The 26,470-nt window shown below is 50.6% G+C and overlaps 1 protein-coding gene across 3 annotated transcripts in view; it reads left to right on the top strand.

The window, feature by feature from the left end:
• The window catches only part of VWF (von Willebrand factor), a 142,687-nt gene that overhangs the window by 97,595 nt on the left and 18,622 nt on the right, over window positions 1-26,470 (top strand). For 2 of the 3 annotated variants that reach the window (XM_024733216.1, XM_024733215.1), the window contains 16 exons: window positions 257-1,611; window positions 3,017-3,133; window positions 3,214-3,354; window positions 3,644-3,787; window positions 6,541-6,705; window positions 7,756-7,799; window positions 8,115-8,292; window positions 10,140-10,360; window positions 11,758-11,950; window positions 12,141-12,482; window positions 14,263-14,462; window positions 20,488-20,590; window positions 20,977-21,051; window positions 23,212-23,316; window positions 24,474-24,679; window positions 26,227-26,376. In XM_024733216.1, coding sequence (XP_024588984.1) covers window positions 257-1,611; window positions 3,017-3,133; window positions 3,214-3,354; window positions 3,644-3,787; window positions 6,541-6,705; window positions 7,756-7,799; window positions 8,115-8,292; window positions 10,140-10,360; window positions 11,758-11,950; window positions 12,141-12,482; window positions 14,263-14,462; window positions 20,488-20,590; window positions 20,977-21,051; window positions 23,212-23,316; window positions 24,474-24,679; window positions 26,227-26,376 — 3,739 coding nt within the window. The remainder of the gene's footprint in view (window positions 1-256; window positions 1,612-3,016; window positions 3,134-3,213; window positions 3,355-3,643; window positions 3,788-6,540; window positions 6,706-7,755; window positions 7,800-8,114; window positions 8,293-10,139; window positions 10,361-11,757; window positions 11,951-12,140; window positions 12,483-14,262; window positions 14,463-20,487; window positions 20,591-20,976; window positions 21,052-23,211; window positions 23,317-24,473; window positions 24,680-26,226; window positions 26,377-26,470) is intronic. The other variant, XR_003001563.1, reaches the window with a different exon arrangement.

Here is a 26,470-nt window from a genome sequence, read left to right as displayed (position 1 = left end):
AAAGAAGAAAGATTCTTTTTCAGGTCCTAGGGTGGGTGAAATCTTTGGCTTTCAAGGGGATCAAAACTCAAGGGAAGTGTGTGTGTGTGTGTGTGTGTGTGTGTGTGTGTGTGTGTGTATCGGGGGGCTGCTTGGGGACTATGTTAAACATGGTGTCTCTCTCGAGTGGGGAGTGTTCCTTGGGGGCTCGGGTTCAGTGGGCTGGGAAGTGCCCAGAGGTTCTTCCTGAACCATTTCGGTCTCTCCCCTCTTGCAGTCACTGTGATGGTGTCAGCCTCACCTGTGAAGCCTGCAGGGAACCGGGAGGCCTGGTGGTCCCCCCCACAGAAGGCCCGGTTGACCTCACCACCCCGTACGTGGACGACACGCCGGAGCCGCCCCTGCACGACTTCTTCTGCAGCAAACTCCTGGACCTGGTCTTCCTGCTGGACGGCTCCTCCAAGCTGTCTGAGGCCGACTTCGAGACGCTGAAGGCGTTCGTGGTGGGCGTGATGGAGCGTCTGCGCATCTCCCAGAAGCACATCCGCGTGGCCGTGGTGGAGTACCATGATGGCTCCCACGCCTACATCGCACTGCAGGACCGGAAGCGGCCGTCGGAGCTGCGGCGCATCGCCGGGCAGGTGAAGTACGCGGGCAGCGAGGTGGCCTCCACCAGCGAGGTCTTGAAGTACACGCTCTTCCAGATTTTCAGCAAGGTGGACCGGCCTGAGGCCTCCCGTGTGGCCCTGCTGCTCACGGCCAGCCAGGAGCCCCCCAGGCTGGCCCGGAACTTGGTCCGCTACGTCCAGGGCCTGAAGAAGAAGAAGGTCGTCATGGTCCCCGTGGGCATCGGGCCCCACGCCAGCCTGAGGCAGATCCGCCTCATCGAGAAGCAGGCCCCTGAGAACAAGGCCTTTGTGCTCAGCGGCGTGGACGAGCTGGAACAGCGGAGGGATGAGATCATCAGCTACCTCTGTGACCTCGCCCCTGAAGCGCCTGCCCCCACGCAGCGGCCGCTCACGGCCCAGGTCGCCGTGACGCTGGCACCCAGGAGGAGCTCCGTGGTCCTGGATGTGGCGTTCCTCCTGGAAGGGTCGGACAGCGTGGGCGAGGCCAGCTTCAACAGGAGCACAGAGTTCTTGGAGGAGGTGATCCGGCAGATGGACGTGGGCCGGGACGGTGTCCACGTCACGGTGCTGCAGTACTCGTACGTGGTGACCGTGGAACACTCTTTCAGGGAGGCGCAGTCCAAGGAGGACGTCCTGCGGCGGCTGCGGGAGATCCGCTACCGGGGTGGCAACCGGACCAACACCGGGCTGGCCCTGCAGTACCTGTCAGAGCACAGCTTCTCGGCCAGCCAGGGGGACCGGGGGCAGGCGCCCAACCTGGTCTACATGGTCACGGGGAGCCCGGCCTCAGATGAGATCAGGAGGATGCCCGGAGACATCCAGGTGGTGCCCATCGGAGTGGGGCCTCGCGTGGACGTGCCGGAGCTGGAGAAGATCGGCTGGCCCCAGGCCCCCATCTTCATCAAGGACTTCGAGACGCTCCCCCGAGAGGCTCCTGACCTGGTGCTGCAGAGGTGCTGCTCCAGAGAGGGGCCGCATCTCCCCACCCCCGCCCCCGTCTCAGGTATGCGGGCGCCTTGCATGGGGGCGAGGACTTGGGGGCACTGGGGGCGGCCTTGGTGGAGACGCGATTCTCAGGTTCAGATCTGGCTTCCCTGCTCTGTGCCTTCGGCCAGACCCCTGCCTTCAGAGTGTCTGCGTTTCCTCACCTCCCGGGCAGGGAGGCGCACCTGTGGTCTTTGTTTGCGGGGAAGGATCTTTTCTTATTATCTGAGTTTGAAAATGCAAAGGTAATGCAAGCTTATTAAGATGTAAGCAAAACCAGGATATGAAGTAAAAAAAAAAAAAGTCCTGCTTTACCATATAGCCTCATCCCCACCCAATTCCACTCCCTGCCTTGGAGGTAACCTGTTAAATATGGTGACTATCAGCTTTTGTTTACCACACTGGGTGGATAAAATTTTTCTCAGCACCTGATATTCTTCGGGGCAAGGCCAGGAAGTCCAGTAGATTCTGGAGCCGGGCTGCCTTAGTTTGAATCTCACCTCTGGCACCTATGAGCTGGGTAATTTTTGCAATTATTTTGGTAATAATTTTGGGGTAATTTTGGGCAAATACCTCTGTGTCCGTCAGCCTCCTCACCTGTGAAATGCTGGTAACACTAGCACTTGAAAAACGCTTAGAGCAGTACCCAGTACTGGGCAAGTGCTCAAAAATGACTTAACTCCACTGCTGTGATTATTACCTCTTAACTGATACTAACGACGCATCACTTCCTAGCTCTTTAACATCTTGACTTGGTGTGGTTGGGACGCCCCGGAATCACTAGCCTTCTTTTACGGTCTCTTGATCCCCATCCTCGCTATCCGTGCCTTTGTTTCTTTGTTTTTGTTTTCATCAGAGCCACAGATTTATCTAAATGCTCGTGCTAGTTCAGTAATGGCATCATCAAATCTCAGAGCAGTGTTTGGGCCAGAGTTTGTTTCCTCACTGCGATCATGACCCTGTTCCCAAACATTAACATGAGCTTTAGGCATTTTTAATCGGTTCACCTTCTAGATCCTTGCGTGCCCCATGCGACCTGAGGACACACAAGCCCACCTTCCAGGGATGTGCTGCTCTGTTTCCTCTTGTCATCTGCCTGTTTTCTGCTCCAGTATTTCACTTAGTTCTAGAAGAGTTGCAGCCCCCAAAATGGAGGGGAGGATGCCTCTTGCTTCCATCTGTAGCATTTAAACTGCCTTTGGGTAGAGTTGGAGTCTCCCCAGTGCCTCCAAACCCGGGGACTCATGGCCCCCTTCCCTGCTGCCTGGCGCCAGCTGCCGAGGTGCAGAACTGGGGGACACGCCTCCCCTTTGTGGCGCCACGTGGTCTGCAGCGCCCTGCACACCCATTGAGTGTGTGTCTGCTGCAGGGGCCTGGTGCCAGTCCCCCACAGCCCTGGTTGCTCCCCTCTGCTCTCCTTGCAGACTGCAGCCAGCCCCTGGATGTGGTCCTCCTCCTGGACGGCTCCTCCAGCTTTCCAGCTTCTTACTTTGACGAAATGAAGAGTTTTGCCAAGGTTTTCATGTCAAGAGCCAATATAGGTGAGTGAGGCGCCCGAAGGGGCGCTTTCAGGGGCTCTTCCTGATTCAAAGTGTGACTTCTGTGCTTCCTCTCCTGTCAGGCCCTCAGCTCACCCAGGTGTCGGTGCTCCAGTACGGAAGTATCACCACCATCGACGTGCCGTGGACCGTGCCCCTGGAGAAAACCCACTTACTGAGCCTCGTGGACCACATGCAGCAGGAGGGAGGCCCCAGCCAAATCGGTAACGCACTGGCAGGCTGGGGTGCAGGGGCCGCGTCTGGCCCCAGTTCTTGGTATAAGTGACCGGTTAACCCCGGCCGGCCCCTTGGCTCCTTGGCCTTAGTTTTCTTCCCTGTAAACCAAGGGCCAAGGTGCTCCTCCCGATCGATCTCACCTGTGTGTGAGACTCTCTGAGTCTCTGTTACTCATTTCGATGACCTAAGGCTCCCCCTGGAGGCAGGATGCTCAGCCGGCCTCACACCCACCTTCCCCGCATCAGGACTGACTGTGTGGCCCGTTCTCTCTTCCAGGGAACGCGTTGGGCTTTGCGGTGCGCTATGTCACATCCCAAGTCCACGGTGCCAGGCCTGAAGCCTCGAAGGCGGTGGTCATCCTGGTCATGGGCACTTCCACGGACTCAGTGGATGCGGCCGCCGCTGCCGCCAGATCCAACCGTAAGTGTCGGGGGTGCAGTCCTGCGCCCGCAAACTGCTACCCGCAAACTGTTAAGAGTGGGCGGTGGTTACTTTGCGACGTCCTGGCTGATTTTGAATACTTAATACCCACATGGGGCCTGGTTTCAAGCAGCGGGAAATTGCCCAATCCCTGTGTTATTTGGAAACCAAGCAGTAATAAATGTGTGTTTATCCTTCATGTGTCTGCATGCTTTCAACTGTAACTTTATTTTTATAAATGTATTTTATTTATTTACTTATTTGTTTATGGCCGCGTTGGGTCTTCATTGCTGCGCACGGGCTTTCTCTAGTTGCGGCGAGCGGGGGCTACTCTTCGTTGCAGTGCTCGGGCTCCTCACTGTGGTGGCTTTTCTTGTTGCAGAGCACGGGCTCTAGGCGCGTGGGCTTCAGTAGTTGTGGCACGTGGGCTCAGTAGTTGTGGCTCGAGGGCTCTAGAGTGCAGGCTCAGTAGTTGTGGTGCACGGGCTTAGTTGCTCTGCGGCATGTGGGATCTTCCCGGACCAGGGATCGAACCCGTGTCCCCTGCATTGGCTGGCGGATTCTTAACCACTGCACCACCAGGGAAGACCTTGACTGTAACTTTTAACTTCTCCAAATATTCCCTCTGCGTTCAGGGCTGGGTCATACCCTCCGCGCCTGTGGTGTCCTTAGCCTCTCTCCACTCTGAGGCTAGAGTGATACATTTTGGGGCTTTGAGAGCCATCGGAGACTTTCCTGTATTCTGAGCCCCTGTCCAGTACCAGCCTAAGGGGCTTGGGGGTGCAGGATGGACAAGAGACCAAGGCTGCTGCTTTAGGAAGGGGACGGATGCAGGTGTGCCCGAGCCTCGGTGCCTTATGAGAGCTTGTGCTGTGAACAGCAACAGCACGTGAGCCGGGGCAGGCAGTGTCGTGCTGGCGGGGGGCTGGGTGAGTGGGATGACATGACGTGACACCTTCCCGTGTCCCCTGGAGCATGGCTCATCTTTCAAAACCCCGCTCTGTCTTTCCTCTGATGTCTTCCCGAGAGTTATTCACTCCCTTTTCTGTACCATTGGAACTACTCAAAATGCGCAAACCACATTGTTTTTATGTTATAGATCTGTTTCTTGCACAAACTAGGGATTCTTTGAAGGCACGGGCAAAATCTTGCTTATTTTCGTATCGTCTGTGCATGATGCACAAAATAGGTGGCCATTTAACGTTTGTTAAATGAATGAATGTGACCTATTGATGAAACCTATTATTTTAGGGGAAAGGACCCTGAAAGGATGTACGTTGGGGTGATACAACCAGCTTAGAAAAGGTGAAAAGCTGCGAGCAGAAAATCAGCTCTAATCTTAAGCAAACTGCAAATACCTAGAACTTTCTGGAGAACTAATTGGGGTAATTTTATGATGGAGACTTTTCTCCTTTAGTATCAAGAATCCAAAGAAACACTTTGATCGAGAAAGGAAGCAGCTGTGGTCTGGAGGAAACAGACATGATCCAGGGCACATCACTGAACCATTCAAAGCCTGTTTCTCACCTGTAGACGCACGTACCCCGGGCTAAGCCCTGTGACTGACATTTTCTCTCCTCTTCTTACACTCACCTCCTGGGTGGTCTCATTCTGTGTCATTCGTCTAGATACATTTATGCATGGTTGACTTAAGAATTCCCATCTCCAGTCTGGATTAGGAATTAGAACATCTCCACCTAGATGTTCTAACAGGCAAGTCAGCATAAACTGAATCACTGACCCTCACATCCAAATCTCCTCTTCTTACCGTCTTTCCCATCTTAGAAAAATGGCAGTTCCATCCTTCCAGTTGCTCAGGTCAAAAGCCTCAGTGTCCTTAATTCCTCTGTTTCTCTCATACGTCCATCCAGTCCATCCACAAACTATAGTTCCGTCTTCAAAATACACTGAGAATGCCACCACGCCATATCACCTGCCTACCACGTCCACCACTGTCTCCTAGTTCAAGCCCCCATCATCTCTCACCTGGATTACTGTAATAGCTTTCTACCTGGAACAGCTTTCTACGAGCTTCTGTCCTTGCCCCCGAAGTTCATAATCAGCAGAGCAGCTGCAGTGACCCTTTAAACATTGAAGTCAGCTTACCCATGTCACTCCTCTGCTCTCAAGTCTCGGCTGGCTCCCATTTCATTCAGAGAACATGTTTAGTCCTTCCCGTGGCCTCTGAAGCGCTGCATGATCTGTGTCCCTCTCCTGCTTTCTCTGCTCCGGCCTCCCTGGACTATGCAGCCCATTTTCTGCCCCAGGGCCTTTGCACGCACTGTCTGTGTGCTCAGGATGTCCTCTTGGCTCCTTCTGCCCTTCATCTTTTCACCGCACACACCTCCAACCATCCTGTATGAAACAATAACCCTCACCCCTACCCTAGTAACTCTTATCCTCCTTACCCCATCTTGTTTTTTCCTAAGCACTTATCCAGGTCTGAAATACTAGATATTTACTTACTTGTGTGTGTGTTGTCTGTCTCTCCCCAGTGTAAGCTCCATGAGGTCAGGACTTGATCTGCTTGGTTTACAGTATCCTCACTGCTTAGAATAGTACCTGATACAGAGCAGGACCTCACTAACGTTTGTTGATTGACTGAATGCCCTCCTCACAGGGTCGGTGTGAGTGGCCAGTTTGGAAAACATGAGGCTCTGTGCACACGCTGGGTGTAGCTTCAGGCCAGCGCATTTTGAGCCCACCTGGCCAAAGGCTGACACAGACCCTTTCTTGCTCCTCTGTAACCCTAGGAGTGGCGGTGTTCCCCATTGGGATTGGAGACGGGTATGACTTGGCCCAGCTGAGGATCTTGGCGGGCCCAGGGGCCAGCTCCAACGTGGTGCAGCTCCAGCGGATCGAAGACCTCCCCACCATGGTTGCCCTGGGCAATTCCTTCTTCCACAAGCTGTGCTCTGGTGAGTCTTGGCATGTTTTTCTTATCCCCCTCAAAACAGAAACAAAAGCAACCAGACCCATCTAGAGACTCAAAGGTTCTCATATACAAGATTTGGCCTTGAAGTAAGTTTGTTTTATAGGCCGGGACCTGTAAGTGTCTACTCGTGGAAGGTCGTAAGGCAAACCTCTGAGGGGTTACCAGAAAGTTCTCTGTGTATAGACCTCCTTCCATCCTTACTGTCCATGCTAACTTGAGCACAGGGCTCTTGGTCAAAGAAGTGGAAGACAGAGGCAGGGAACTCCAACATCCTTAGATCATGGACCTCTTCCCCATGCCCTGCACTCACCGTCAGGATGGGTATAAAGGGCTTTAGAAAAGCAACAGGGATTTACCGTATAGCACGAGGAATTACATCCAGTATCTTGTAATAATCTATAATGGAAGATAATCTGAAAAAAAAATAACAGTCCCTTTGCTGTACACCTGAAACTAACACAATATTGTAAATCAACTATACTTCAATAAAATACGAAACTGAAAAGATTAAAAAAAAAGAAATACAGTAACATAGAATATAACATCGAACTATAGTTTAAGTTGATTTAAGGTTAGAAACTTTTCATTTTTACCATACATGCTTTTTTTAAAACCTGGTTTTCTATATTTTCCTAATGTAATTAGCTGTGAGTCTAAACCTGCTACAGTTATTGCCCGTTCTCGATAGGTGATAGCTCTCCAGGTAGGAATCTTGATCTCTTTTAAGGTTTCAGCCTCTTGCTGCATTTTCCTCCCCTCACTAGGCACTGATCTATATACAAAAGAGGACAAGGAGGTACTGATTGTGGTTGTTGCCGTATTATCACTGTTGTGTCACTGTAAGGGCTACCAACCACAAAGAACCACGGGATGACGTCCTCCTAATCTCCTGTACCTGCATCCTCACTGCTAAACCCACTCACGTTCTCTTCAGAGTTAATCCAGCTTCGAGGACCAGCCAGGTAGCCGAGTGAATGGCTCAGAATTTCTGGATGGTGGGTGGGAACAGAGATCTTGCTTGTGTCTGTTTCAGGGTTCATCAGTGTTTGCGTGGATGAGGACGGGAATGAGAGGAGGGTACGTTCATTTCTGTTGACTTTGAAGGAAAGATCAGGAATGTATATTTGGGGCCCTGGTTCCCCTGGTAAACTTTTCCTTCTTTGGTCTGGGTCCAATTCTCCCTCTTACCATTATAGCCTCTTTTTTTTTTTTTTTTTTTAATTTTGGTTGTGGTTGGGGTGGATCCACCTGTAAATCCTATCTTCTGTATCCTGTCTCCTTGCCATTTAGGCCCAAGGCCTAGTCTCTATGTTTTCCAAGGGGGTCAGTTGCCTGGTGGATGTTGAAGTGCCTCATTCCATTCCCTGCCTGAACCTGGTTCTTTCTCTGCAGCCCGGGGACATCTGGACCTTGCCGGATCGGTGCCACACGGTGACCTGCCTGCCAGATGGCCAGACCTTGCTGAATAGTCACCGGGTCAACTGTGACCAGCAGCTGCGGCCTTCCTGCCCCAACAGCCAGTCCCCGATCAGGGTGGAAGAGGCCTGTGGCTGCCGCTGGACCTGCCCCTGTGAGTCCTCTGCTTCTCCAGCTTGGACGGTGTTCGAGGGGCAGTGCTTTTCGCTTGGCTGTGCAGAGAGGTAGACCAGAAGCCCGTTTCCCCCTCCACCCATGTTCCCTCCCTCTCGTGACCTTGGGACGTGTTTCCATTCAGTCCCAGGGCTCCCTGTTCCCTTCCTGTGCCTTTTGGAGGGCACTTCCCCAGATAATGCGTAACCAGAAGGAAGAATTGATTTTCTGAGGTCAGTGCTCAGCTTAGCTGTTGACGGGTCACCCTTAGGGGGTCTAGGCAGTGCAGGTACAGCAGTGAGAGAGAAGCCCGCAGGAAGCTCCCCCATCGTACCTGTAGGTGTTTGAGCGTTGGATGCAGGGTGTACCATCACGGTGGCCTGGTTTAATAGGAGGACCTAGTCAACTCCATCACATGCAGGCCTGTGGGGAGCATTCACCTGTGGGGTGGGCTAGCCCTCTGTCTCATGGTTGGGAGAAATGTCTGCTTATGGCAATCCCTGCTCGGCGGTGGATGCATCGAGTTGCTTATGATGAACAGACACAACTTGTGGGCTGAAATCAAAACTGTATCTTGTATCTCTCCCTTTAGAATTTATTGAGTGGGATAAATTTCCTTTTTGCCTGGATGAGAACTCTACCAGACCTCATATTATTTCTGTTTATTTATAAAGAGTTCTATGGTTGCTTTAAGTCGCAAAACACGGTCTCAATTTGGTAATCAGTTGCCCACTCTCAGGTAATAATCAAGACTTTGAACTTGAGTTAGAGTTGAAACACCTCCCTAATCCCTGTGTGGGCTCCTGGCCTCTGGGAAAGGGGTGTAGTCAGCCTCCCTCCAGCTTGGAGCCCAGAGAGGGAGGAGCTGGAAGTGGCTTCTCAAAGTTCTTATATGACTGGCGCTTCTGTGAGAGGCCCTGCACTCACCGGCCTGGCAGGTGTTTAAGGCAGCTGCTTCTCCTTACCAGCTCTCAGGAGTGGTCCTTTGATATCAGTTGCATATTCTATATTCTTTCGCTGTCTGCTGCTTCACCCTGCCATCCTTCTGGGTTTTTTGTTTTGTTTTGTTATTTTTTTTATTTATTTGTTTGTTTTTGCATCCAACCCCTCATAGGCTCTCTTTCTCTCTCTCTTTTGACGTCCTCCTTACTGTGTAGCAGAAATTCTCTTAGGATCACTTTTTTTTTTTTTTTTTTTTTGCGGTACGCGGGCCTCTCACTGTTGTGGCCTCTCCCGTTGTGGAGCACAGGCTCCGGACGCGCAGGCTCAGTGGCCATGGCTCACGGGCCCAGCCGCTCCGTGGCACGTGGGATCTTCCCGGACCGGGGCACGAACCGTGTCCCCTGCATCGGCAGGCGGACTCTCAACTACCGCACCACGAGGGAAGCCCAGGATCTCTTTTAGAATAACCCTGGGCCATCATTCCTCTGTAGACCCCACACAGAATGCATGTAAAGCAGTTTCAGAACTGCTAACCAATACCTTCATGAAAAGCAGATCTACTAACTAGAGTCACATGTGTGCACAGGTCGTTTTGTCTTTAGCCTCTGGGTATATAGTAAGCTTTTCCCCAAAGTTATTTAGGCTGGTTTCCCTGCTCCCTTCTGTGTGCTTCCGTTATTCATTACCTACATTATTCTTTTCATCGTATCTGTTTGTATTCCATTTTGAATTTTCCTTACTGCTGATTCTCTTTGTTTTCCGTATGTGAAGCATTAACATGGTTTTCAGTGTCAGCAGTCTATGGAAAGATGTACTCGCAAGTCTCCCTGTCAGTCCAAAGAGAGCAGAGGAGATAGGAGAGGAAGTCTGGGCAGGTCATATCCACCCTTTGCTCTCTCCGTCCAGGTGTCTGCACTGGCAGCTCTACTCGGCACATCGTGACCTTTGATGGACAGAATTTCAAGCTGACTGGCAACTGCTCGTATGTCTTATTTCACAACAAGGAGCAAGACCTGGAGGTACTGCTCCATAATGACGCCTGCAGCGCCAGGGCAAGGCAGGCCTGCATGAAGTCCATCGAGGTGAAACATAACGGTGTCTCGGTTGAGCTCCGCAGCAACATGGAGGTAGGAGGTGCTTTCTGTGAGTCCTGTAGCGTGGCAGCGGCAGACCCTTGGGGAAGCCACATGGACCCGGTGGCGGCCGGTTTTAGCTGGTGCCCCTGTTGTGGACTCGGCCTCCTGCCCCATGAGCAGAGTTCCACCTTTGTAAGAGGGGCTCATTGCTATCTCCCTCGTGGTGTAATTTCATGTTGTTTTGGGTCCAGATTTGGAAGAAAGGGTCCATTTTCGATAGCATTACATTGTGATGAATGTCGTGCCAGTTTCTGGCACTGGTAGAAGAATGGGGGTGACACCAGGCTGTTTGCCCAGCAGGCATTACGTGCCCTGTACCCGAACCTTCCAAAGGAAAATATTTAGGGCCTATGAAAATATTCTGGGCCCAAACAAAATGTGTGGACCCAAGATTCAAAAAGAAAACTGCAAAACTGATAAAAAATAAATGTTTGATTAAATGTTTACAAGAAGTTGCTTTATGCCAACTTCTTTACACGTTCATTTAGAAATCGTAAATATTTCATTTCGTGAAAGCGGCTTATGGGTTAGATGTTCTCCTCTTGCAAGAATTCTTGAACGTGCAGAGTGATTGCTGAAAAATCACAGCTCGTCATATGTTAAATGAGTAGCTCATAGGCAAAAATATAAAAATCAAAAAGATAAAAAGCGGGCTTCCCTGGTGGCGCAGTGGTTGAGAGTCCGCCTGCCGATGCAGGGGACACGGGTTCGTGCCCCGGTCCGGGAAGATCCCACATGCCGCAGAACGGCTGGGCCCATGAGCCATGGCCGCTGAGCCTGTGCATCCGGAGCCTGTTCTCTGCAAGAGGCCACACCAGTGAGGAGAGGCCACAACAGTGAGAGGCCCGTGTACCGCAAAAAAAAATAAAAATAAAAAAAAAAAATAAATAAAAAGCCTTCTAAAATTTTTACAGCAAAAATTATATTCATTGTGGGATGTGTGTATATTTTAATAGGTTTGATAAGATATATTGTGGGGCCTCCAAAGAGCTAGTCAATCAAATCAAATCAAATGCTTAAAGTAGTCCTATTAGATGCTCCTGGAGATAGGGCACTGACCAGTTGGCAAGTAAGCAACTTCCCCAGCTTTTCTTGAGGAGTCATCTTCCCTGTAGAGTGACTCAAGGTTCCTCTTAATCCCTGGGCTTTCGGGTTCCAGATGCATGGCTGTCTGTTCAGTGTTATAAGAGTCCACTCTTTTGCCAAGCTCTGCAAAGCTCCTTTGTCTTCGAAGAGCTGCTGCCAAATGTCTGGGTTTGTGGATAACAGTGGACTTGAGTGGGGTGAATGTGTAGGAACCGTCAGGAGCTTTGGAAAGTGGCTAAGAATGAAGCCCTAGGATTCCTTGTTGCCCTGACTACTGATGGGTGGTTTTCTTCTTTGGGCAGGTGGTGGTGAATGGGAGGCTGGTCTCTGCCCCTTACGTGGGTGGGGACATGGAGGTCAGTGTCTACGGTGCCATTATGTATGAGGTCAGACTCAACCATCTGGGCCACATCCTCACCTTCACCCCACAAAACAACGAGTTCCAGCTGCAGCTGAGCCCCAAGACCTTTGCCTCAAAGATGTATGGTCTCTGTGGTAAGAATATCTTCTAACTCTCCTCCCTGACACACACCCTCCTTGCTCTCTCCTCAGGGCCCTTGGCCACTGCTATTTCTGGGTCCAGTAGTAAGGTTCAGACGCTGGCGGTGGTGGAGAATGGCCAGGTCTCCGGCATCAAGGGGTTGGCACCCTGGGCTCCTAACCATGTTTTTCCTTGCTTCTCTAGGCATCTGTGATGAGAATGGGGCCAATGACTTCATGCTGAGGGATGGCACAGTCACCTCAGACTGGAAGACGCTGGTCCAGGAGTGGACGGTGCAGAAGCCGGGGCAGACATGCCTGCTGGGTCCCGAGGAGCCATGTCCCGTCTCCAGGGGCTCCCACTGCCAGGTCCTCCTCTCGGCGCTGTTTGCCGAGTGCCACGCGGTCCTTGCCCCGGCCACATTTCACGCCATCTGCCAGCAGGACAGTTGCCACCAGGAGCAAGTGTGTGAGGCCATTGCCTCTTATGCCCACCTCTGTCGGACCAAGGGGGTGTGTGTCGACTGGAGGACCCCCGATTTCTGCGGTGAGTCTCCTTACGCACCCCCAAACGCTGTGAAGACCAACGAATGGGGGACCTGCTCAGCCTCTCTGGGCCTCACGTTCTTTATCTGGGCAACGAAGATCAAAACCTCTGGATTTCCTGTTTCCTAGGATTCCATTCAGGATCAAATAAGATGGTAGATGTATAAGTAATTTGAACATAGAATTTCTATGTAATGAATTTCTATGTAAATGAGAGCATGGTCCTTTCTAGCGGTAGTTCTGCCGGTCACGCAAATGTGATTTTAATGTATTAGACACGTCCCGGCAACAGCAAAGTACAGACTGAGCAGTCAGTCACCTCGAATTTGGAATTGCCCCAGACTTTAGCAAAGGCTCGCAGAGCAGCCCATGCCAGAGCAGGATTTTGAACTGTGAGTGGAATTTTGCCATTTGAGTACCAAGAAGCTTCTTCATTACAAACACCACAGGATTGCTAGTGTAGACACCTCCCAAGGTCAGCTTCCTTACTTGGACTTGGCATGTATTTAATATTTAACATGTCAGGGACACCAAAATGAATCAGACATGGCTCCTGCTCTCAGGGGGTGTTGGAGTGATAAGAACACTGGACTTCAACATCCTCAGTTTCTAATGTAATCCCTGACCTTTTTTTTGAGGGAAATCAATGTGTACAGGCATCTCAGAGTCTCCGAGTTTATTATTATAACGCTGTCACAGCTTTAACTGGGGCTGGAGGACTTGGGCATCGTAGCCCCAGCTCAGCTGGTCATCAGCTATTTCCTTAGTCTTTCTGGACCTCAGTTTCAGCATCTTGGAATGAGACAGTTGGACTAGATAACCCCCAGGTGTCTTTGGGGCTCTGGTTTTCCGAGTCCCCGTGGATGACACAGTCTCCTTTCTACCTACCTGCAGATTAAGGGGAAAATGTTAGTTTCTGAGTTACCGATCACACCTTCTCTGCTTATTAATTTGTCTACTTCCAGGCAATTTGTCGTGCATTTATAGGAAAGTCTTTGGTGCTCTAAATCCTTGGAAACCTTCCCTACCACCTGCCTTGGCACCGTGAAAATGTGAGGAAGGGGTTGGGCAGGACCAGAGTGGGAGAAGTGGATCACTTTGTAGCTCTTCTCCCAGGGCAGCCTTCCATAGCTGTGGATTCCTTATTTAAGTTTAAGAGAATTTTCAAAGCATTAAATATATGTGTGTTCGAAGAAAAGAACCATAGAACTTCCTAAGGATACAAGGTTCACATCGTCATTTGGGATTAAATTTGGCTACAAGTAAGATAGAAGTAAAATTCTGTGTCACACAGCTGATCAGAGGGAGGCAGTCCCAGCTCTTTCTGGGTCTCGAAGTGGATTCTAGTTCTTTGCTCCGTCCTCAGTTGGGTGTGCTTTTTCCTCATGGTTTAAGATGGAGCTCTGGCCATCACATCCAGATTCCAAGTGGCGGGATGAGGGGAAGGAAGGAAAAGGGCCAGAGACGCAGCTGTCTTTCAAAAAATGATTCTTAGAAACTGCTGTTAAGAGTCTACACTTGCTTTTACAGGTCATTGGTCAGAATGTAATCACATGACTGCACTTAATTGCAAGGGAGGTTGGGAAATGTAGTCTTTATTCTGAGTGGTCACGTGCCCGGCTTGAAGGTCTATTTCTATGAAAGATGGAGAGAATGAAAATTGGTGGAAACTAGCAGTTTCTGCCCCAGCAAGTTTGTTAGATGATCAACGGCCTTGAAGCTGAACCACTTTCCGCTGGTTGGTGCAGACCCTTGAGGGTGACCCCCTTCTCTGTCTGCAGCTGTGCTGTGCCCACCATCCCTGGTCTACAACCACTGTGAGCGCGGCTGCCCCCGCCAATGTGAGGGCAACTCGAGCTTCTGTGGGGACCATCCCTCAGAAGGCTGCTTCTGCCCCCTGCACCAAGTGCTGCTGGAAGGCAGCTGTGTCCCCGAGGAGGCCTGCACCCAGTGCGTCGGTGACGATGGGATCCGGCACCAGGTAGGAACCCTGGCCTCTCGCCCCCCGTGGGGCCAGTAGGGGGAAGTGTTCACCCGTGATTGGCCCCTTCTAACCTTGGCTGCAGGGCTCTGCTCTCCGGGAGGGGTCCCCGAGGGATGGGAAGACAGTACGGCATAACGGCTTTGGAGTCAGACACATCTTGGTTCAAAACCCGGATCTGTCATGGGTTAGCTGCGTGAGCAAACACCAGAGTGTAACAGCACATTACTACCATTACTATATTTATCATTATATCCATTTTAATAGAGTGCTAGGAACCCAGGAGGGGATGGGAAAAGAATATTTTATGGTGATGTCTACCATTATTAAGATATATTAGGTACCTTACATTGTACTGAGCACTATATATTCATTATTTCAACGTTTTTCAAAGGTGTGTTTAGCAGGCAAGGTATTGACAGTTACCTGTGGTCAAGAGGTTTTAAAGAACACCGGCTAAGCAGGTTAGACAGGTTTCTTTATTGCAGGATTCTTTAGAGCTTTTGATATGCTAATGTACATTGCAAGTTTTTGCTTCTCAGACTTATTAGACTATAGAATTGTGTGTGTGTGTCTGTGTGTGTGTGTGTGTGTGTGTGTGTGTGTGTGTAGCATCCCCTCTCATAAATACTCACAAAACACCTATGAGAAAATGAAGGCTTAGAGAGCTTGGTACCTTGCCCATGGATGCAGTTCGTAGGAGATGGGGTTGGGAGTTGGGAGTTAGTATTTGAAGCTCTGTCTGATTCCAAAGAGCTTGCTCTTTTCGATACATGAAATTTCCCTTTTGCTAGGTCCCCTTTGGGCTGATTTTCTTGGAAGTCATTGAGTCATCAAGTCATCAGTTCTCTTAGCCTTTTAGGAATCATTATTTTAAAAGGCTATTTATTTACCAAACTCCCTCATCTTGGACTCAGATGGCAGTCATATCTCTTCAAAGTTGCCAATGTGTGTATTGTAGTACCTGGGGCGGTGTGTATCTGTGGACCTGTGAGTGTGGGCAGTGGTCCTGCCTTTCGAAGTGGCAGTGATACCACAGAGCCTGGTAGAGGGGGAGCACATTTGGCTTCTAGCAAAGGAGGATGTGTTCTATGACCATGGGCTGCACTCAAGACCTAACATCTCCATCATCACCAAGGAAGACCTTCATCACTAAGTGGACCAGGTCAGGTGACTTAACACTGTATTTAATCAGAACTGGGAGAACACATGGTGAAGCTAGCTAATCAACTGGAGAATGACGAAAACAGTCATTCCAGGATTACACTATTCTGTCCCTGCCATCAGAAGCTAGGAAATGGACCATTTCATTTGATTCTCCCCAAAGCTCCATAGGGTAATTATTACATGTCCCTCTGAATGGGAAACTGAGGCTCAGATGACAAGAGGTGATTTAAAAAGACCCTATGCACTACACCAGGTCACCCTATAGTGTCCAAGCCCTGCCACTGGCCTCACGGGAACTGTGAGCTAAACTCTGAGCTGACTGGGTGTCCGTGTGAGCATGGCACCAATAAGGCGATTACCTGGATGGTCCCACTGGCTCTGTTCTGTTGCTGGGCTTTAGCCCGGTGGATCCCGTTTGTTCTCACAGTGTGATAAACCAGGAAAGAAGCCCAGTTGCGCTCTACTGCCATATTTCAGCTGGCCAAGTTAAGTAACTGGCGGTACCATAATGTTCCCCAAAGAGTTGACAAAACCTTACACGGCTCTCCCTGACGTGCACAGCTCCTGGGCTCCCGCTGGGCGCAGATGACATGTACCATTGCCCTGGGGTGCTGACACCCAGTGGTCATTTCAGGCTGGTTTTGCCGTTGGTGGCAAGGTGCTCTCAGAGGCAGTCAGAAATGGTCTCTGCCCCCTTCCTTGGCATCCTCGAGATCAGAAGGAAGCTCAGGTTTGCATTTCTGGCTCTCTGTGAGTCAGGTGTCTGCAGGGACCCGAGGGCGGGAGGCTTGTGAATTTTATCCTAGGGTCTCTGCCCCCTTCCCCCCTCCTCCTCTCTGACCCTTTTCCCTGCTCCCTGCCCCCTTCACCCACACATGGGAATATGCATCAGAGTTGTATGAAGAGGGCATCCAAATAGTGCAGTATTTTGACATAGATACAGTCTGATAAATACATTCTAAAATCAAGCGGCATAAAGTTAGTTAATAAAAAACTAGGAAGGGAACACAGCCGTGTTTAGTTATTTCAGAAAATATAGTTTAAACGGATGAAGACAAATATCCAGCCAGTCCAGCTTTGACTTTCAAAGTAGAGAGGAAATAAAAATCTAATATGAAGAACATTTTCATTAAGTGTATTTTCTTGAAACTGAAAAATAAAGCCCAGAAAACTTTTCTTCGGGGAAATAATCCAAGGTAGAAATCTCTTGTGGTAATTTTGGAAGGGCAAACTATTTACCAGTTTCCATAGCTCTTGTTTATTTTGCAAAATGCACTCTGCTCTAAAGGGATCTGGGACCATGCGTGGGCTGTCCCGCCTTGCCCATACACCCCCCGCTGTGCTGGGCAAGCACTGCTTCAGCTTCACTGGGGATTGCCTGCATCACCCAGTCTGCTGAGCCTCGTCTCCTCTCTGTTCTGTAGCGGCTCAGCACTGACATTTAATTTGCATCTTCCCTCAGATCCTGGTGGGGGTGGGCAGTGCCTGGTGACTTGCTTTGTACGTGTACCTGAGTACCTGCTTTGACCTTGGGCTCTGAAGACTTCAGTTTTCCCTTGCTGCATTCTCTGCAGGTCGTTCTCCTGTCATCTTTATTTAATCTTTAACTCCAGCCAGCTCGCTTACCTGTTCTGTCCAGGTAACAGTCCTGCACCAGGCCCTGGAACCTGGGGGCTGAGACAGGGCTGCCTGGAGTTGGCCTGTCCTGATGCAGGAGTGCCCTCTGCTGGCCGATTGGCTGCATAATGCGCCAGGGGTACTGCTGTAAGGCTGGCCGCGGGCGCTTTTAGAAGCTTAGCCTTTGCCAGACAGGGCTCTTTTTCAGGGCCATAGATTCTGTGACCTGCCTCATTAAAGCTTCCTGGGAAAATGGAAATCCCTGGAAGAGGACGTTTAACACCTGCTTTTGGTCATCTATTGTGATGTTGCCAAGGAGAGGTGGAAAGCTGTATAATTCGTTCTTGAATTTTAGATGTCTGGAGTTCATTTTTAAAAAGAGAAAAAAAGGGACTTCCCTGGTGGCTCAGTGTAAAAGACTCTGCGCTCCCAATGCAGGGGGTTCGGGTTCGATTCCTGATCAGGGAACTAGATCCCACGTGCATGCTGCAACCAAGAGTTCGCGTGCCACAACTAAGGAGTCTGCATGCTGCAACTAAGACCCAGTGCAACCAAAAAAAAAAAAAAGAGAGACAGAGAAAAGAAACCCCTAATATCTAAATATATATCTCCGTTCTTATCTCATCACTTTTGTCATTTAAACGTCTAAATATAAATCCCTTGATTTATGGTTTTCTTGGCATCACCATCCGTGTAAAAGAGCAGGAAAGAGGCAGAGCAGAGAGAGACCTGGGGAGATGTGTGAGTTCTCCCGCCTTCCTCCGCTATGCCCAGCCTCGCCTGTCCCTGTGCCCCTCCCTGGGTCTTCCCAGCCCCTTGGAGAAGCTGGAATAGTAGCCGCTGCAGCCTCTGTTCTGTTTCCTGGTCCTCGTTACCCCCTCTCCACCCGCTCAAGGCTTGTCCTTGTTGAACTTTCTTCCCTCTGAGGGCTGCACCCTGCCCGCCAGGTTAAGCACAGCCTCCTGCAGTGGCCACGTCCCCAAGGATGTGAGGCCTCTCTGGAGCCCACAGCCCTAGTGAACTCTTCTTTTGCACTCCTGGCACTCTTTTTTTATTTTAAAAATCACCTTTATGGAGAGTTCACAGACAGTAAACAGCGCCAAATATAAATGTACGATCTGATGAATTTTTTTATGTTTTTTTTTTTTTTTTGTGGTACGCGGGCCTTTCATTGCTGTGGCCTCACCCGTTGCGGAGCACAGGCTCCAGACGTGCAGGCCCAGCGGCCATGGCTAACGGGCCAAGCCAATCCGCGGCACGTGGGATCTTCCCGGACCGGGGCACGAACCCGCATCCCCTGCATCGGCAGGCGGACTCTCAACCACTGCGCCACCAGGGAAGCCCACGATCTGATGAATTTTGACAAGTTCATTCATCTGTAAAAACCGTCATCACAATGAAGATAATGAAATTTCCATCACCTGCGAAAGTTCCCTGATGCCCCTGTTTAATACACCCCCAGTCCTCACCTCCATCCCTAGGCAACAGCTGGTCTGCTTTCTGTCACTGCAGATCCGCTTACATTTTCTGGAATTTTATGTAAATGGACTCATGCAGTGTTACTCCTCCTTTGCTTGGCTTCTTTCACTCAACGTAATACTCTCGAGATCCATCCACACTGTACGTTCCATAGTTTGTTTTCATGGCTGAGTAGTATTCCGTGGTGTGGATGCATCAAAATTGAGTGATCTCGTTCACCTTTTCACGGGCAAGTCCTATTTCCTCGGCTTGACCGTCAGCCATTCGAGGGCTGGGACAGTGTACCCAGTGCCTGGCACTCCCACAGCCCCTCAGCGGGCTGGCTGGTTTGGAGAGAGGGCACGTGGTGTGCAGGGCCAGGATGCCGGGTCCAGACCCTGGCTGTGCCACCTGGTCGAGCTCCTGGTCTGTGCCTCAGTGCTCTCACTGGTCAGTGTAAGTAATGGTCATACTCACCCCCTAGGGTTACTAGAAGGAACATAGGATGAGTCAGTGTAAAGCCTTTGGGGAAATATCTTGTTTAGTGCTACTGATTACCGGGAGGCAGCAGAACACAGCGATGATAGGGGGATTCTGGGTCCAGATCCCATCTCTGCACTGCGACGGCGTGACCCCGAGCAAGTACCTCCGCTTTCTCCTTGGACAAGTGGGGATAACTAAGAATGTCCCGGTCATGGGGCTGCGGTGAGGATTAGATGAGGATTAAATGAGTAGTTTACGTAAAGCCCTTAAACCGTGCCACGTGACACTTGCTGCTCAGATGTGGGCGGTTACATGGATGCAGCGGAAGGTGTCAAGGGAAGCATCCAAGGTCTAATCCCGCAGGAGGCCGGGCAGGCCGGGGCGGGGTTTACCCGGAGATGTCCCATCTCTCTCCCTGTCTGTGGCAGATGCTCACTGCGGACCACGGGAGCAGACGGAATAAGTAAGACCTTCTTGGCCTGGGGACTTTTTAGCGGCCTTTGAGCTGCCGGACGAGGATGCGTTTATTCAGGGATGACTTCACTGGGATTTCCCTTGACGGCCGAGCCCAAAGGGACCCAGTCCTGGCTCTGCAGTCCCATCTGGGCTCTTCACAGCCTCCTGCTTCTTGCACAGTCCTGGGAGGCAGGCTGGGGGACCCTCCCCTCGCCTGGGAGGAGACCAGGCAGTGGCGCGGAGGGTGAAGCCAACCGACGTAGGAGTTGGGGGGCTTCCGGACTCTGAAGCCCTTGTACAGTGGGGATGCCTGCTGCCCTGGTGACCCTCACCTGGAAACTGCACGCTGGTCTGGAACATCACCACCAGTCCCAACAATGTGAGGGTTCTGAGAGTCCTGCTGTCCCCCCTTCAGCTCTTCCTGCCACATAGTCTTAAGTCCATTGCAGAAATGAGTGGCATCTTTCTCAAGCTGCAGCCCAGCTTCTCCTTTGGCCTGGGAAGTGGCTGGCGGGGTGACACAGGAGTCCTCATTTTCTCGCCTTGCTTTGTTTTGGTGTCACCATCAGAAGGGCTGTGATGAAAGCTCCATGTTTTCTGAGACCTGGGGCTTGCCCTTCCCCCGAGTGTACGAAGCAGCGTGGGTGCCCCAGGCACCCCAGGCCTCTGCAGCTGCCTCCTCCTCAGGGTCCTCAGCATCTGTCAGCTTGTCTTGGTTCATCTGTGCAGCTCTGACCCAGGCGGGGCTCGGGCACTGGGTGTCCCCCAGGGAGACAGAGCCAGGGGTGGTGGGACCCAACTTCCACGAACTCCTGGGCCCTCTCTGAACCTCGTTCTCCCTCAGCTTCTGGAAACGTGGGTGCCAGACCACCAGCCCTGCCAGATCTGCACTTGCCTCAGCGGGCGGAAGATCAACTGCACGACACAGCCCTGCCCCACAGCCAGAGGTGAGGCCCCTCCCTAGGGCTCCCTCTAGGCCCCGAGGCCACCCTGTCTTCAGACCTGGTGGACCAGATCCACACGTGGATTCCCCACGCCAGCCCCACCCTCCTTGCCTCGCCGGGCTGGGCTCCCCTTTCTGCACGGGGATAGAGCTCTCGGGGGCGGGTGTGTGCGGGTGTGTGTGTGTGTGTGTGTGTGTGTGTGTGTGTGTGCCTGCCCTGCTGTCCCCTCCTTGGCCCTCAGCCTCATTCTCCCGAGGGTGCGTCTGAGGGGACAGCAGGACACACTGGGAGACTCATTCGTCAGCGGGCCTGGCTGGTTCCCGCTGCCGAGAGTCTGCAGTGGGTACCGCTGTCTCTTTCTCTGACCTCTGCGGCCTCTTCTCCCCCAGCGCCTGTGTGCGGCCCGTGCGAGGTGGCCCGTCTCCGGCAGAGCACGCAGCAGTGCTGCCCCGAGTACGAGTGTGGTATGTGTCACCCGTGGCATTTCTCGGGGTCCAACCCCAGCCCCGCCCTGGGGAGAGGGGGCCAAGATGGTGGTGCTGAAGGGGCTCGTGGTCAGGAGCAGGGTGTGGATTTTCCAAAACCTGGAAAGAGTAGCCTCTGGAAAATAGGATTTGTTTCCTAGAAAGATTCTGCTGTGACTTATTAAATTAAGTTTTGAAAGCATTAAAAAAGAATGGGGTGCAATGTTCACAGCAACATTATTTGCAACAGCCAAGGTATGAAAGCAACCTAAGCGACCATCAACAGATGAATGGATAGGGAGTTCCCTGGTGGTCCAGTGGTTAAGACTCCATGCTTCCATCGCCGGGGGGGGCACGGGTTCAATCCCTTGTTGGGGAACTAAGATCCCAAGTGCCACGTGGCGTGGCCAAAAAATAGGAAACCCCCCCCACAAAACAGATGAATGGATAAAGAAGATGGGGTACATACATGCAATGGAATACTACCCAGGCATGAAAAGGAATAAGATTTTGCAGTGACATGGATGGACTTGGAGGGCATTATACTTAGTGAAAGAAGTCAGAGAAAGACAAATGCTGTATGATAGCGCTTATATGTGGAATCTAAAAATACAACAAACTGGTGAATATAACAAAAAAGAAACAGACTCACAGATGTAGAGAACAAACTAGTGGTTACCAGTGGGGAGAGGGAAGGGGGGAGGGGCAAGATAGGGGCAGGGGAGTAAGAGGTACAAACTACTGTGTATAAAATAAATAAGCTACCAGGGTATATTGTACAGCGCAGGGAATATAGCCAATATTTTATAACAACTATAAATGGAGTATAACCTTTAAAAATTGTGAATCGCTGTGCTGTACACCTGAAACGTAATATTGTTATCAACGATACCCCAAAAATAAAAGAATGGGGTAATCACTGGTGGGGGAGGTGCAAGGGATTTACTGCAGAGCCAGTTATGCCAGAGTAACTGTAGAAAAGGCCACACATGGGCACCTTGACTTCAACACGTTATTTGTCAAAGGGTTTCATTATAAGCCTGCAACCTGCATCGTGAATAATGGGCTGAATAACGGTATAATTAAATGAATCTAGAGCTGATGGAATTCTGAGAAACACGGCAGGAAGTCTTTAGTGCTTTGTCCCCATCCTGTCACAGGCGTTTGTTAATTGTACAGATGAAGACATAAAGCACAGGCTTGTGAAGTTTGAGGCGATGAAACCTTTGAGGGAGAGCAGATAGATCAAGACAGTCTGAGGATCTAAAAAAGAAATCATCTGAGACATTGCTTTAGGCTGATGAAATTTATCAGGGATAAAGAGAAGCCTTATGTGGCGGGGCGGGAGTGAGGGGCGAATCTGACTGGAGAACAATTTAGTAAAAATAGGTCTTAAGATGTTAACAGTGGAGGGAACTGGGGGTCATTTAGTTCAAAGCCCTCATTTTATGGACATTTTGAAGCTTCTCCAACGTGCCAGGCACTTTGCCTTCATTATTTCAAGACATCAATAGACCGACCCTGTGAGGTAGACTGCCCACCTTACAGAAGATGATCCTGAGGTCTAGAGGGTTCAAGTGATTGGCCGAGATCTGGAGTCCCTGCAGATGACAAGAGTAATCAACATGGCTTGTATCTATCTATCTGTCGTTCTATTATCTATCTATCTACCTATCATCTTTCTATCTATTATCTATCTACTGTCTATGTATCTATCATCTATTTATCTATGTATCTATCATCTATCTGTTTTTATCTACCTATCTATCTATCTTCCTATCTGTCTACCTATCTATGTATCTATCTGTGTATCTATCATCTATCTCTTATCTATCTATCTTCCTATCTCTCTACCTATCTATGTATCTATCATCTATCTATCTATTTATCTATCATCTGTCTGTCTATCTATCATCACCTCCCCCCACCCCCTCCCTGTCCGTGTATCTCCATCTCTATCTCCATCTCTTCCCCTCTTTCCATCCTCCTGTATCTTTTCCTCTATCTCCATCTCTAGCTCTGCCTTCAATTTATCATCATCACATATGTGAAACAGTGAAGGTCTGCGTGAGTAGGAATGTAGTGTAGGGAGCCACTCACTAGCACAAGAGTAGCCTTGCTGAATTCTGAGTGCACGTCTCTCTCTCTCTGGGCCCTCAGTGTGTGACCTGGTGAGCTGTGACCTGCCCCCGGTGCCTCACTGCGAAGGTGGCCTCCAGCCTACACTGACCAACCCCGGCGAGTGCAGACCCAACTTCACCTGCTGTAAGTTCTCCCTCCGTGGGTGAGGACGGGCGGTGCAGTCACTGTCCCCTGGTCTGGGAAGGCATCCTGTATTCTAGTGAGCTGAGTCTGGGCTTGGGGTGTGTCTAGAACAAAGGGGTCAGGGTCACACGTGGACTGAATGCCCTAAGACTCCTCCCAGCCACAGGCTACGATGGGGAACGGGGTGTGGACACAGCTGCAGGCATCCCCCTTTTGGGCTTATTAGATGGCATTTGGACCTGAGACGAAGAAGCCTCCAGATCTAATCTTTATTTTCTCCCACCCTCCCATAAGCCATGGAGGGGAAGGAGTGTACCCTTGGTTTGTTCAAATCACTGGATCTTATTCCCAAATAAGTTTATAGATTTTTCTTCCTCTGTATGTTTATGTATTTAATTTCTAAATACTACAGTTTAAGCATAGGGTTGGACTAAAGACAGTTTCTGGACATGTCAAGAAGCTGAATTCTGTATTTAGTTACTAAGAATACCCACTTTAAGTCACTACCCGTTCCTCATCCTGTTGATTGAGAATCTCACTTGAGTTCTGAGATGAAAACCCTCGAGTGCGGGAGAACACATTGTATCTGCAGAAGACTGGGAACAGGCAAAGGCATGGGATGGGATTTGGCAGTGATAAAAGGGCATTGTGGATTTGACAAGATTGCTGTCATTTTTCATTCATCATTGTTGGAGGACCTAAAACTGTAGGTCATTTATTATTCCAGGTACTGAGGTTGGGGATAGGATCTCATAAGCTACCAGCTTATAAAAATGCTAACCAGTACCTATGTGCCCAGGGCTCGCTGGGTCTCAGAGATTCTACACCAGTCATCTCTGAGTGTCTGCAGCTGGAGGGACCCCACCCCTTCCAGATGTGCCCGGGAAGGTGGTGGAGCCTCGCAGCCTTAGCTTCTCCATTAACATAGCTTCATATTCTCCTTTGGGTTAGTTTCCTTATTTTTCTGCAGACTAACCACTTTTTGGTATGATTGACTATCCCTCAGCTCCTGAGCTGGGCCCCCGTGTGTTTCTGACTTAATATTCTGGGGCTAGAGTTCCCTGGGACCTTAGATCGTAGCTGAATGCTTAGGAACCCAGGCTGAGTGCAGGGCTCAGTGTGGCAGGACCGGGGCATCACCTCGTGCTGCCCCTCAGCCTGCAGGAAGGAGGAATGCCCAAGGGGGTCCCCGCCCTCCTGTCCCCCGCACCGGACGCCGGTCCTTCAGAAGACCCAGTGCTGTGATGAGTATAAGTGTGTTTGCAACTGTACCAGCTCAGCGGTGACCTGCCCACTGGGGTACCTGGCCTCCACCGTCACCAATGACTGCGGCTGCACCACCACCACCTGCCTCCCTGATGAGGTAGGGGCTGCTCGGCTCCAGCTGGGACAATGGCCGGACGCATGCTGCTGTGGAAGACTTGCCTTCCTGCCCACACAAGTGCTGTGTGGCCCAGGGAAGGGGCGTCAGCACTCCATCTCAGCCTAGATCTGATTAGCTCAGGCGGTACTTACAGAGACGCTACCCTGTTCTGAGCATGGCTGGGTGCCATAGAGGATTCGAAACGCATGAGTGACTCTAAAACCTAAATTGTAAAACGACGCGCTCCCAGAAATCTCACCTCTACCCCCACTTTCCCTACCTCGCTCCTTCTCTCCCTTCATAATTTATCATTTTCATTGGTGTACCCATCTATCTTTCTTTTTGAAAATATAAGCACATTTTATAAATCTATGTTGCTTCCTATTTCTCCCCAGAAGGGTAGCGGATTATAAATTCTGTTTTGAATGTGTATTTTTTCATCTAACGATTTATAGTAGAATTATCCTCTGTCCGTATATGGAGATCTGCCTCACACCTTTTCACAGCTTAGTCACCTACGGCAGGGATGCATCTTGGTTCAGTCATGTGGGCTCACAGTTGAGTGGCTTCAGCCTTTTGCTGTTACTAGTGATGCTGCAGCAGCCTTGTGCATCTTTCATTTTGTATTTTTGCCAGAGTGTCTTTTGGGATAGATTCCTAGAAGTGGGATTCTGGGCGGTAACACTTTTTAGGGGGGCTTCTTAATCCAAGAACCGGGGGTGTCATTCACTGAGATCATTGTACAAAAGCGGGAAGACTGAGCAGGTGTAGGAAAATGGTTTAAAAATGTGCACCGTTACTATGTGAATAAACGTGGAGACCTGTTCGCAGCTTCAGGGGACACACTTGGGGTCATTTAAAACCTGCCTCTAAGCCTCATGATCCAAGCGTTTCTTTAGTACCTCATTACTAGAAAATAAAGTCTGAGCGTTGTATATCACGTGCATCCCAGGCTTTACGATTCTAATCGTAACCTGCCGTTGGGATCTCATGTCCCACATTCCTTCCATAGCCTGCAGTTCTTCCAAACAGGATCCCTTGTCTCTCAAACACATCTCACGCTCTGTCTTCTCTTGATACATTCCTTGTCATTGGTGGGCATCAAGGGAACACTCCTTCATGACGCCTGCCCCCCCTTCCCTCACCTTCCGCCACTCCTGATGGGGCAGAGGGCTATACGTGGGTGGGTTCCAAGTTCAAGGACATTACTGGGTCTGAGAATGAGGGTGCAGCTTTCCGTGTGACACAGGAAGGAGTTAAATGCAGTTAAGGCAGCAGTGATAGTGGGTCAAGGCGGCCAGTGTGTTACATCCCCACTTGAGGGCCTCGAAGGACTCAAAAGGAGCCGCTCCCAGGGTGAACCTTCCTAAGGCAGGTGGGCAGGGGAGGGAAGAGGGCAAACGCTACTATGTAAGCATCCCTTCGCGTGGGCAGAGACTATGTTGCTTTCATTTATTGCTGTAGTCTCAGCACCTGGAGTAGATGCTTACTCACCTCTTGTTTCGATGAACTGAGTCACTTCACTCTCGGAAACCTTGTGTCTACAGGTGTGTGTCCACCGAGGCACCATCTACCCCGTGGGCCAGTTCTGGGAGGAGGGCTGTGACGTGTGCACCTGCACGGACCTGGAGGATGCCGTGATGGGCCTGCGTGTGGCCCAGTGCTCTCAGAAGCCCTGTGGAGACAGCTGCCGGCCGGTAAGGGGGAGGAATAGGGTAGGGAAGTAGGGGAGGGGATCCCAGGAATAGGCAAGAAAGCCCCTTTAGGAACCTCTGGTTCAAGGCCAGAGGG

Source organism: Neophocaena asiaeorientalis, unplaced genomic scaffold (assembly GCF_003031525.2).
Source record: "Neophocaena asiaeorientalis asiaeorientalis breed wild unplaced genomic scaffold, Neophocaena_asiaeorientalis_V1.1 scaffold150, whole genome shotgun sequence".
Classification (NCBI taxonomy): domain Eukaryota; kingdom Metazoa; phylum Chordata; class Mammalia; order Artiodactyla; family Phocoenidae; genus Neophocaena; species Neophocaena asiaeorientalis.
Note: the sequence above shows the minus strand (reverse complement) of the source record. Positions and strands in the feature narration are given on the sequence as shown.